Genomic DNA, 13,527 nt, shown 5'->3' with positions numbered 1-13,527 from the left:
TTATGAGAAGCTGAAAATATACATAAAATGATGCACACATTGTTTAGCATATAGGAAATGTACAAAATATCTGAGCGATGATGATGATGATGATAATGATGCCATGCTGACCTGCTTTGAAATAAAACTTTAGTAAATAAAATCATTTAGAGAGATTACCTAGAATAGCAGTAACAATTTTGAAAAAGAAGAACAAAGTTGTAGGATTTATCTTATCTGAGATCAGGACTTATTATAAAAATATGGTAATTAAGTTGGTGTAATATTGGCATAAAATAGATAAATGGAATATAATAAAGAGTCCAGAAAAGACTCACAGTTATACAATCAGTTGATTTTTGATGATTGTCAAAGCAGTTCAGTAGGGGAAAGGATAATCATTTTGACAAATGGTTTTGAACAATCCTGAAAATGGTGGACATTCATTTAGAAAAAAAAGAAAAGAAAACTTCTGTTTTTACCTCACACTATATGTAAAACTGATTCCAGATGGATCATAGACTTAAATATAAAATCAAAACCTCTAAAACTTCTGGAAGAAAACCTAAGAGAACACCTTTGAGAACTTGGAATTGACAAAGGGTTTTTAGAGCAACAACCACCAAAAAAACCACAACAACAATTGGAGGTCAAAAACAAAACAAAACAAAACAATTGGAGGTCATTAACACTAAAAATATTTGCTTATCAAAAGATAGCTTACAGAAATTGATAAGGTAAGTCACAAACTGGGAGGAAATGTCTATAATATATATATATGACAATGTACTTTATCCAGAATATATTTTTCAAAATTCCTACAATTTTATAATAAAAGAAAAACAACCCAATTTTTTTAAGTAGGCAAAGAGCTGAATAGATGTTCCAAAAAAAAAAAAAAGAAAGAAAGATATATACCACTAGGCACTACATCATTAAAATGCTCAACATCATTACTCTAGGGAAATGCAAATTAAAACTACAATGAGAAACCTAATATTTAATTTATGTGAAAGTTTTAAAATTGGCAATTCTCATCTATAGAAATAAATATAAGAACAGTGGTTGCTTCTCATTGCATGAGAGATTGACTGGGAAGCAGCACTAGAGAAATTTGGAGGGATATGGGAATAGTCTACATCTTGATAGAACTGAGGGTTATGTGGGTGTATGCACTGTCAAAACATCAAGTGATACACAAGTACATTTCAATGTGTGTAGATTATAGCTCGATTTTTCTAATTACCACTGCTTGGGCTGCAGCCTTGAAGAGTTAAATCAGAGCATTCAGTGGGAGCGTCCTGGGCATCAACTTTTTAAAGTTTCTTGAATGATCCTAGTGTGCAACCTTGAGAGCCTCTGGTGTCGTTTCATGCTCTATTCGTAATCCCCATCTGTGGCCAGAGAACAGAGGACTGGCTAGGAGTCTAACATAAGTTCTGAAACTTAGAATTCCATAAGTTAATGGAAATATGTAGTATCAGATTGAAAAGTGGTTTTCAACCTGTCTGTGGAGGCCTGCTTGAGATTAAAGTGGAGAAAAAAAATCCAGGGGCACAAAAGACATCAGTTGCTCCTCCCTGCTGGCAATGAAGGATGCCAGAGAGAAAAAGTATGAGGTGGAGCAAATGTATCAAGGCCTCTGAGTTCTCTTTTCCTAGGTGGGGAGAATTACTTGATACAAATGTGCTGGTAACATTGAGCAGAGAACTGTGTGGCTACGTACATGGAGGTGTGTATGTCAGATAAGAATTGATAAAGTACAGGTATATTTCCAGGGCCCAAGAAGTGCAGTAATGGAATTTAAGAACAAGTTTTTTTTTTTTTTTTTCCCTAATGTCTCTATAAGTATATCAGTACTTGTCAAACCATGTGTCTTGACTTTTGGTTTGGTTTTAAAAACATGAGTGCAGTACACACAGGAAGAAAGTGAGTCCCCAGAGTACTTTTGTCATGTCTGATACCCAATTCTCTTCTGCCCTGAGCACCTACTGACATAGTACAACCTAGCTTAAGTTACATTGGTAAATACAGAGTGCATTATATGAAACTGTCATGAACACTTATTTGTATTTTTTTTCAATTCCAGATATTATTTCATGGAGTGTCAGTATGCTTAATTGGCATGATTATCAATAGATTTATTTTGCCAATGGCAGTTAGTGAACTAGGTAAGCCCTGCTAATTCCTACTCTGAGTGAAGAGGAAAATATTCCAAATATGCTAAAGAATTGCTAATAATGAAGAAAGAAGCCATATAAATACAAATCAATGGTGTCTGATTGAAGAGGAAACTGGAATGGAATGGAATGTCATTTGAATTGTTTGGGCCAATAAGCTTGTTTATTTTTAAAGATTACTTATTTATATTAGTCCAGTTTAAGTAAAATAATACAATAAGTTTATTTGATTATTTAACAAACTTTTATTAAGAGCCTCCTATAGTGCCAGGCATTATTCTAACAATGATGCATTATGCAGACAGACAAAATTTCTGAGTTGATGGAGCTTACATTGGAGAGAGGAGAAACAGACAGTAAGCAGGTCAAAATAAAGTAGTATCAGTGAATCATTTGTGCATCAAAGTAAACAAAGCACATAAAACTAAAATAGAAAACACAACAGGTAGTAGATTCCTGAGGAAGTCAGAAAGCAAGTGTGTTCAAGGACAGAGGGTGAGGTGTTGGAACCTTCGAGAACAATGCCGACAGAGGAGGATGGCTGGTGGGAGAGGTAGGGAAGGAGTTAGATAAGGAAAGCCCTTGAATTTTGAGATTTTATTCTAAGAACAAAAGGAATTACTTGGTTGGTTTTAAGCAAGTTAGTATAATTTTATGAATAAGGTCTTAAAAATGACAACTCTAGTTCTGTGGATAGCTGATTGGCTTTGAAGAGAGTAGAAGCAGAAATACCAGTTTATTGACTCTGAGGATGCAAAACAACGGATATGAAGAGCCAACTGTAAATTTCTATACAGATTTTCAACTTCGTGGAGGGTTGGCACCCTTGACTCCTGTGTTGTTCGAGAGTCAACTGTATATATCTGGAGATAAATAAATATATACCATAAATACTTGTCATATATATGATCTTACATATAGGTAGGAAATATATGTATATGTGTATACATACTTTGTGTACACATATATGTGTATCTATACCTCCTACATATGTATCTACTTCACATCTATGTGTATATATGTACATATATTCTGTTTATGTGTACAGAATATATATATACACACACAGGATATATGTACATATACATATAGATGTGTAGGAGATACTTTGTAGGAGGTATGGCTATACATGTATACATATATAAAAACCCTAATATATGTAAATGTACATATATTCTCCCTCTCTTATCTCTATACATATATATATGTATGTATTGAAAGAGATTTATTATGAGGAACTGGCTCACGTGATTATAGAAGCTAAGAAGTCCCAAGATCTTCAGTCCAAAGGCCTGAGAACCACGAAAGCCGACAGGGTGGGTTCCAGTCCCAGTCTGAAGGCAGAAGAGGACCAGTGTCCCAGCTCAAAGACCATCAGGCAGAGAGAGTGAATTTTCTTTTGCTCAGCCTTTTATTCTTCTGCTTAGGCCTCCAGTGGATTGGGTGAGGCTGCCCACATTGTGGAGGGCAGTCTCCTTTTCTCAGACCACCAATCTAAATCCAGAAATACTGTCACAGACACAGTCAGAATCATGTTTACCCAAATAGCTTTTACTATTATCATTATGTACCTCAGCTTTTGTGAGACAGAGTATGAAAGTATGAAATTGTTAGTATTCCCATTATCAAACAATATGAGTCTTTAACTTAAAAAAACACTAGTGACAATAAGAACTAAAGGCAGCTTATTAATTCGTATCAAAATGCTGGTGTTTTTACTATTTATAAAGTGTGCTCCTTGTATCAAAGGTCTTCGTGATGTCACATCAACAAGATGTAAGTCACTGTATTACACATTTCAACATTTTCAAGAGCTAACCAAATCTGCAGCCTCGGCACTCAAATTTGACAAAGACCTTGCCAATGCAGACTGGAACATAGTGGAGGAAGCAATTATACTTCAAAACCCATATGCGGTAAGCAAGTAATACCTTTTGTTTATTCCTTCAAGGTGGATATGATTGCTCTTAAATAAGTATAAATGTTATACTTATTAATTCACAACTCTTAGGGAATTTTGTGATCACTGTGGGATACAGTAGAGGGGACAGCCCCTTTTGAGTGTATAGCAAATATATATTGTAATTTCAAAAGAAGGAGCAGTGTATTGGAGCTGCCTTTAAAAGAAAAAGAAGAGACTGAGCCTTGGAAAATGGCTAGGTTTTTTTGTTTTTGTTTTTGTTTTTTTACTAGATTGAGGGTGGACAACATTTATTCAGCATTTATTTAGGCTATTATACAGTATATAATACACTTACATATGTAAGTACTTGCTAGCTTATAGTTAATATCATTTTTAATATAAAACAGGATCCAAACCAATATCATAAGATAGGATGTGGTGAAACATCACCTCCTGCTTCTGAGATATGCTGTAGAATCTCCGTGGTCAGATTTCTTATTCATTTCTGAGTACGTAACTCATCAGTGGTCATGATTGCCTAGGGGGAAATAATAAAAGTTGCTCTGGGATCTGCTCAATGCTTCTTCTGGTTTGCCATCTCCTATATCACATCCAGTTTTCACTGCAATGTTTCTGCATCACACAACATGAGGGGTCAACTTCTAGGAGTGTAGATATAATTGGCTGCTATGGAATAGGATTTCCAACAATCCATTTTATATCCTTTAAAAGGTACCTGAAGCTCCAGATGGGGGCCCAGAATGAAGCCCTTTACCTGACAGGAATACTGCCAAGATTTCTGGATAAGAACACCAAGTCAAGTCTATGGACTTTAGAGTAGCTCCCAGCATCTGATGGTGGCCTTTTGCTAACCTGGCTGCATCAGAATCACCTGCAAAGCTTATTAAAAATACAGATTGATTTCCCAACCTCTACCCAGGAGATTCTGATGCAAGATGGTCTGAGGAGGGTCCCAGGAATATGTATTTTTAATCCATTTACCCAGCTAATTCTAACGCAAAGCCTCAGGGTTAAGGCTACCACTTGGGTACTTGATCTGTTTCAGAAGGCAGATTATTTTAAAAAGCTGCATTCTCCTCTTTACAATGCAGACACGACGGATATTCTAGCATTCCAGATAGAACAATGGCTTTGGATTCAGAAAATCTGGGTTTGTGTCCTAGCTTTGACACTTAATAAGTAGCTTTGTGATCTGTTGTAAGCCTTTCTTTTATCTAAGCCTCAGCTTTTTTCATCTGTAAAATGGAGTTATCCATATATCCATCTCCTAAACGCCATGTTCACTTTGTATTCTATCTCAAGTGATTAGTTTAAAGCAGTGGTCGTCACACTTAAACTGTAGCAGAATCACGGAATAGGTTTGTAAAAACACAGTTTGCTGCTGAAACCCCCAGAGTTTCTGATTCAGCAGGTCTGTGGTGGGGCCTGAGAATGTACATTTCTAACAATGCCCAGGTGAGGCTATGCTGCTGGGGGACCTCACTTTCAGAACCACTTGTTTCAAGTGTGATCAGAAATGTAGTAGCTTTTACACACTACTAATGATGCCATTAAAGGTAAAGCTTAATTCCTTCCCCCCAAAACTGGCAATTATTTTACCTTCTAGATGACTGTGCAAAGATGAGGAAACTCATCTGAACATTTTTCTGTATCTAGAAGATTTTGTATAATTTTTCAAACCAAACAGATATGTGAATTGCTTAAAGTTTATGCTAAAAAATATGTTAACATTTATGGGTTTGTTTGTTTGTTTGTTTTTTGGTTTTGATTTGTGTTTTACTTAGTTGAGCCAAGGAGAAACAACAGAACATCAAAAAGTGAGATGTCTAGACTGTAACAAGGAAATAGATGAGACCCTTAACATTGAAGCAATGGAGCTGGCCAACAGGCGTCTCTTGTCGGCACAAATAGTTAGTACTTTATTATATGCTTTTTAAATTACTGGCTATCAGTCATATCATTTGCAAATATGTTTCTCCCGTTCAGTACGTTGTCTTTGCATTTTGTCAATAGTTTCCCTGCTGTGCAAAAGCTTTGAAGTTTTATTAGGTTCCATTTATTAATTTTTTGCTTTTGTTTCATTTACCTTAGGAGACAGATCCAAAAAAATATTGCTATGACTTACATCAAAGACTGTCCTACCTATGTTTTCTTCTAAGAGTTTTATGGTTTCTGGTCTTATGTTTAGGTCTTTAATTTATTTTGAGTCTACTTTTGTATATGGTGTAAGAAAATGTTCTAATCTCATTCTTTTACATGGAGCTGTCCAGCATTCCCAGCACCTCTTTTTAAAGAGGCTATCTTTTTCCATTGGATATTCTTGCCTCCTTTGTCGTAGATTAATTGACCATAAGTGCATGGGTTTACTTCTGGGCTCTCTAGTCTGTTCCATTGATTTATGTTTCTGCTTCTGTGTCAGTACTATACTAAAAAAATTAAAATTAAAAAATAAATAAAATGCTGGGCTAAAATTATACTGAAAATTTCCTCCTTGCTTCAAACATCTTGGTTATATTCACCCGCATATTTTAATGGATTGCTTAGAAAGGCAAAGGGAAGTTTGGCATTGTCTTGGGAATCTGCTTGACTGCAAAAAGGAAAAGAAAAGGGAAAAAGAGAAAAAAAATCCACTCACATTAGCTTAAGTAGGTGTTTATTTTGAGAAACTGGGAATTTCACAGATCCCAATGGCAGGAATTACAGCTGAGCTCTGCCTTCTGATGTGTTATGCAGTCAGTTCCATGACACTGCCCATATCTGGGTCCCAACCAATTTTTCATTGAAGAATACCACCAGGTCCACTAATAACTGTGGGTAGTACGTTTTCATATCAAATCTTAGGTAAAAATTCAAGAAATTCTGTAGCACAGCAGCATACAGGACTCTGTAAGAAATTGTTAATAGCCCAGTTAACATTTTCTGTCCAGGTCAGAGTCTTGACTAGTTGGCATGACTCATCCTCTTGAAATGTTCATGCCGGGCCTTCATTTCTCAGCTATTCCATGCATACAGGATTCTGCTTGCTCAGTGTAACATGGAAAATGGAAGTTCTTTAGGGTACGACAGTTCCCTCTTCAGCAGTAGTCCTGGCAGGCAAGCTGAGTCTAAAAGACAGCTTTCCAAGGTCCTCATAAAAAACTTCTTTGAGTAATTGAGGTAGTGCCATGAAGGATGAACTTATGCCTATGTGGTGCTTTGTTCCCCCAGCAGATTTTATGAGATCATGTTCTTGAGTCACTTCCAGATTTTTAATTTATTTCAGGAAATATGATATTCAGGAACCCTTAAAATCAATGCAGGAGACTCAATTTTGGTTTCATTATTAATATGATGTATGACTCAGGGCTTATTCTTTTTAGTCTTCTTTCTCCCCATCCATAAAAGGGGAAATTTATGCTAACTGAATGACTTCTTAGATTCCCGCCATGTGTGATAATCCTATGTTTTCTGCAATATATACTCCCAGATCCTTTTTGATTTATTGCCTTAAATGTTTGTTTTCTGTTTCTGCTGTTATATCTTTGTTGATTTTGTGCTATGTGTTAGGTCTTAATCTGGAAATCTTATTTTTCAAAGGAGGTTGGATCTCTCTGTTCTGTTCTCCAGATCTTCATCTCACTTCATGGCTTTTTAGTCCTTCTTTCTAGATATGTTTTCTTGTTTATCTTGGCTTGTTGATTTGATTTCTACAATCTTAACTCTAATGTTCACGGCTCCCAATAGTATTATTCATTGGTTATTACAGTTTTCAAAGCTTTGAGAGTTTTTATTTAAATCTCAGCCAGTTCTTACTAACTGGAGCAATATCTCTTCCACAACTGTACGTTAGAAGAGAAATAACATCATGGCAAGATAGTGGTACCGGAGAGACAGCATAACCTAACGGGGAATGGGGGACAGATTCTAAATTCAGAGAGAACTGAGTTTCTGATGTGATCTTGAGAAAACTACTTGGCTCCCTGAGCCTCAGCTTTCTCATCTGTAAAATGCCAATTAAAATACCTTACTCATAAAGTTGTTGCAAGAATTAAATAATTTTATGTAAAACATAAATTATGATGTTAGTTCAATATTATATTAGAGACCTCAATGAATGGCAGTTATTTTTAGGAATCAACCATTCTCTAAATTGTTCTTACATTTTGATGTGAACGATCATTTAAGAATTAACATTTTTCTAGGATTGAACTCCTTCGTTGTTTGTGTGACAAATGACATGAGTTCCATATTATTTTCACCTTCCTTATTTTTCCCATTTTTCCCACAAACTACAGTGTTTATCTTTGAGGATACTGAAAATATGTTAATTTCAGGTTATTTTACAAGTATTCTAATGATGTTTAAAAAGGAAAATGATACTCTACTGAATTTCTGTAATTATGAACAAATAGCCTTTTGATTTTTCATCTTTAAATTTAGTTCTATCCCTTTCTAGTATTCCCCTAAGAGCAAAACCATGTTTTAATGTCCATAAATGATTATGCAGACAGAATGTCTTCTGTAGAACCTGGGAATCCTTAATCATGTCATGCATTCCAATTTAGGAAGTTGACTCTCAATAATGTTCAACACACTGAAGCAAAGTGGTTCTCAGGACATGGACTGACTGAATGAATATCTGTGTTCTGCACCACAGGGGAAGTACATTTCATGCTTGAAATAAATTGGAGATGAGAGAGTGCTGTTGTCAAAATATTTGGGAAACTGGAATTAAGCAAAGGCATAAACCAGAATCCCTTACTGTAAGATTTCTCAGTGCCTCTACTGTTCTAGTATGCATTATAAACTTTTCAGATGGGGAAAGTTTGTAGCAGTTCCCACACTTACTTGGCCACAGAACTCCACTCATTTTTGAAAATCTAATTAACATCTAACAGGGGCCTAGTTTCCTGCAGAACCAGTTTCATTCCACCCAAAGCTCTGACCTACTTTCTGCACTGATCTCATAGTATGGTCTCCATAGAAAGAGTCTTTATGTAAAGGTACTAGATTACTTGGGGATTTTGACTTCCTTCTCACAGATTATTTTTCCATAAAGGGAATAATACATTGTCATTATCATCCATATTATATAATATTTGACACAATATTTCTTTTAGGCGAGCTACCAGAGACAATACAGGGATGAGATTCTGTCCCAGAGTGAAGTCCAGGTGCTGGTAGGTGCAGCAGGAAGCTTTGGTGAGAAGGGAGAGTAAGTATATTTCCAGGAGAAGGTTTCCATCCTAAGCCACTGCATTTAGGAAATTGTGCAAATGAGTTTCTCACTTTTGTCTGGTAACTTGAGGATATATGTGTGAGCCCCTGCCTACTCTGGCCACCACAACCAGACCAAATCACCTCCTTCCAGTTTCCCAAACTTGCTCTGCTCATTCCCACCCTTGTGCATTTGAACAAGCTGCTCCTTCTGACTGGGACGCTCTTCCCTTTCTCCCTTTGCCCCCCAAAGCTAAGCTATTGTAAACCACTCTTCCTTTCAGGCTACTCGAATACCTCACGAAGTCAAAGACTTCCAGGCGCACCTTCTCAATGCACATCTTCTTTTGCTACACTTGTAATGATTTCTTTAGATGGAAGCCTCCACAGTTAGCAGTGAGTTCCTCAAAGTCAGTGTGGTAGGGAGTACCCTCAGACCATCCCCTGTGGCTGGATGAAGGCTGTATGACTGGGCAGGGGGCAGAGTTAAACCATAGGGCAGTGCAATAACATCAACCCCAAACCTGAACGTACCTTCTTGTTCTAAACCTCACTCCTAGTACCAAGGACACCAAAAGTCCCTGCTCAAATGGTCCTAAATTTATTTCTAGGGTCTTCTTGGCCCTTTTCCCCTGTGCCATCATCTCACAAACAATCTGGGCCTTTGGTGTGCACCCCTCAAATCCTAAGAGATGTGCCAGCCTGGTGTCCACGTACGTGCACCAGCTTGAGGTTCAGTGAGGGATAAGTCATGTGTGGGAACAGAAGCAGCCAGACACTGGAGCAAGTTCTCATTGTAGTGCAAGAACAGATTTTCAAAGAGTCTGAGGGTTTTCATTTCAAACCCAGCCCCGTAAATCATTATGACATTGTATTTCCATATATGGTACAAGGGCTTCCACTGGCCCTCTTGCTCTAGGCCCTTCAGATCCTTAGGGGACCTGAGTGATGTTCACAGAGTAGAAGGAGGGGGCTGGGCATATGGGATCAACTTAGAACAATATGATTCGTACTTTAAAGAAGACAGATGTACAGTGTACAGTGGAAATTTTTAAATGTATAGATGATATGCTGAAAAGCATTATCACTGCATTGTCCAGGAGAGGTGAACACAGATATTTTATACATATATATATACACACACACACATACATACATACACACACACACACACACAAACACACAGCACCCGTATAGAGCAATTTAGCTCACCACTTTGATTTTTCCTTTTTAAATCCTCCTTGAAGGCAGAAGCAACATATGCCTCTGAGGATCCAGATTTAATGGATACAAAGAGGAGATAAACAGTGGGGAAAAGGGGTTAAGGGTTGAAAGGACTCATGGTGGACAGAAAAGGCAAGTTTTGCAATGTATTACACTTCATTTGTACATGCAAGAGATAAATATTCAACACTAGTGTGTGCAAAGCTATATGCCAGGCACTGTGGAGAACATCAAGATTATTGAAATGGTGTTCAAATCCCAGGAGGACTGTCTATGAATTACACTTGTATTCAGTAGTTGCTTCTTTGCTGGGCTGCCTTAAAGCTGATTTTGCCATTTGCTGATCATTCTTATCAGTAGCCCTATGGGCTGGGGTGTCCTGTGGCAAGAGAAGAAGTCTAAAAAGATAGAATGGTTGGTTTAAACAGAGGTCCCGAGACCTGTGCTAAGTGCCTAAGAAGAAATGCTTTGAATAGAGATTTTATTTATTGAGTCTTATGTCAGACACAGTTTTAAACATATTACTTGTATTACCTATTTAATGTCATAAAATTCCTATAAGTGCTTTTATTATTATCATTTTGTAGATGGGCATAGTGAGGTTAAATAATTCACCCAAGGTTACTTGACTAATGAATTACAGAGCCCGGATTCAAAGCTAAGCTGCCTCTCTATCCAGTTAAAGAGATCATACTGTTTTCCTAAATCAGGTGTAAACAGTGAACATGTTGATGTAACATAGGAATTCAGGACCTTAAAAGACACAGTAATTTGGTCTGTAAAACATCACACACATTGATATCACAGAATTTTAGGATTCATAGGAATTTGTGAAATGGTCAGATCTTAGCTTAGACATTAATTCCTTCAGGAAGTTTTCCTGATTCCCCAAGACTATATTAAACACCCCCCCTTCATGGGTCCAGAATGCCCTCTTATTTATTATTTCTGTAGAACACTTACTGCAACCTACTGTAAATATTTTAAAAATCAGAAATGAATAAAGTCATATACACATTCATGATTTTCCATATAACTACTACATGGAAAATTATGTTGACTCACAGATAATTGAATAACTTCCTTGTTTTAAATTATATCAGTATTCCTGTAGCAGAGAAACTGCCCAAATTTTAGAGTGAGAACGTTATAATCCATAGGGAGAACAAAGTCCAACTTTGACCTTAAGCCCCCAATGCCCTTCCATTAAGGTAGGGCCCCAGATCCAAGACTGGAGCCCTGTCCTCCATCCAAGAAAGATAATGAGCACATGTGGTCAGCAGCAGATAAATTCCTCATAAAACAAAGGAAGTTCGCTAAGCAAGCAAATCATAGCACATTGATTTGAGCTGTCTCAATGGAGAAGTCAACAGAACTTTATAGGCAACTTGAGACAAGTGCTACCAAAATGTTTTGGGAAGGTTATGAGCACTGACTTCTCCAAGTAACCATTTTGCTCTTTCATTTCACTACTTGTATTTTCCCCATAAATGCCCTGATCACTTGCCCAGAAGGTAAAAGAAAAGAGATGGGAAGATATGCGAGATGGGTGCCTCATACATACTTTCTCATTGAATCAGCCCAGGCTGGCATAAGTATTTTTATCTCCATTTCACAGAGCAAATAGGTGAGTGAAGTGATTCACTCATTGCCACACCAGATAATGGAGGATCCAGCATTAAAACCCACATATGTTTGGATCATGATATGCTTTCTCTCCCTGAACCTTGACTTCTCTACTATTTTGTACCATTTCTCTCCAATTTTTTATACTCCCTGTTTGATGTCCCACAACCTAACTTCATAATTATATATCCGCTTATATCTACATCTTCATGACTTGCACCCATGCCCATGAAAGTGTCTCATTTCCTCTCATCACTGGACAAAATAGTCTTTCTGCTTCCTGACAATACTGCATTAAACATATTTCAAAAATTTTAAAGTATTTTTTTAAAATTTGTCTTTTTTTTTAGATATATTAATGCTGATACCATAAAGAATTATTCTGAAAGCAAAAAAATTCTTGTCTTTACTAGAAAAGTATTGCTCAATTGGGTGTATAATACAAAAAAGGAAAAAGGGATACCATCAAGGTAAGTGCTTTGAACCTTACCAGAAATACTATTGTATTTGAAATTTCCTTTGTATTGTTCTTTAAAAATTTATATTCTGAATACTTTGCAAAATACCTGAGGTAGTTTACAACTCAATTATTTACATACATATAAAAAGTTACTTAAAGAAAAAAGATATGGTGTCATAACTTTTATTATTGAGGTAAATTTCACATAAGAGGATTAATCATTAACCATTTTTAAGCATACCATACAGTGTTACCTAGTACATTCACAGTGTTGAGCAGCCATCACCTCTATCAAATTCCACAACATTTTCATTGCCCCAAATATAAACCCAGTACCCATTAAGCAGTCATTCTCATTCCCACTCACCCTACTCCAGCTCCTGAATAGCACTAGTCTGCTTTCTGCCTCTATGAATTTACCTATTTCAGATATTTCATATAAATAGAATCATACAACTTATGAAAAATCATACGATCATACCAATAGATGCAGAAAAAGAATTTGAAAAAATTCAACATCCATTTATGATAAAAACTCAACAAACTGGGTAAAGTTGAAACATATCTCAATATAATAAAGGCCATATATGACAGTTTCACAGTGAACAATATAGTCAGTTATGAAAGACAGAAAGCTTTTCCTCTAAGACCAGAAACAAGACAAGGGTGCCTCTCCTTATCAATTTTATTTAACATAGTCCTGAAAGAGAAATTAGGCAAAGAAAACAAGAAAGAAAATTATCCACACAGAACGGAAGAAGTTAGTGTCTTTATTTGCAGATGACATGATATTTCATATATATATAAGGACCCTACCAAAACCTGTTAGAACTAATAAACCAATTCAGATTTTTAAAGAGTCAACTCATGGGAACAGTAAAAATCAGTTACAGGAGCTGAGGGGTTGAGGAAATAGAGAGAGGTTGGTAAAAGGTTAC

At 36.5% G+C, this 13,527-nt stretch overlaps 1 protein-coding gene across 10 annotated transcripts in view; it reads left to right on the top strand.

Moving 5' to 3' along the window:
- SLC9C1 (solute carrier family 9 member C1) overlaps positions 1 to 13,527 on the top strand; it is a 64,016-nt gene that overhangs the window by 23,620 nt on the left and 26,869 nt on the right. For all 10 annotated transcript variants that reach the window (XM_074363280.1, XM_074363240.1, XM_074363247.1 and 7 more), the window contains 5 exons: positions 2,069 to 2,150; positions 3,909 to 4,075; positions 5,868 to 5,993; positions 9,183 to 9,277; positions 12,480 to 12,599. In XM_074363280.1, the coding sequence (XP_074219381.1) occupies positions 2,069 to 2,150; positions 3,909 to 4,075; positions 5,868 to 5,993; positions 9,183 to 9,277; positions 12,480 to 12,599 (590 nt within the window). The remainder of the gene's footprint in view (positions 1 to 2,068; positions 2,151 to 3,908; positions 4,076 to 5,867; positions 5,994 to 9,182; positions 9,278 to 12,479; positions 12,600 to 13,527) is intronic.

The sequence above is a fragment of the Camelus bactrianus genome, chromosome 1, assembly GCF_048773025.1.
Source record: "Camelus bactrianus isolate YW-2024 breed Bactrian camel chromosome 1, ASM4877302v1, whole genome shotgun sequence".
Lineage (NCBI taxonomy): Eukaryota > Metazoa > Chordata > Mammalia > Artiodactyla > Camelidae > Camelus > Camelus bactrianus.
The sequence above is the reverse complement of the archived record's forward strand: the minus strand, read 5'-3'. Positions and strand labels throughout refer to the sequence as shown.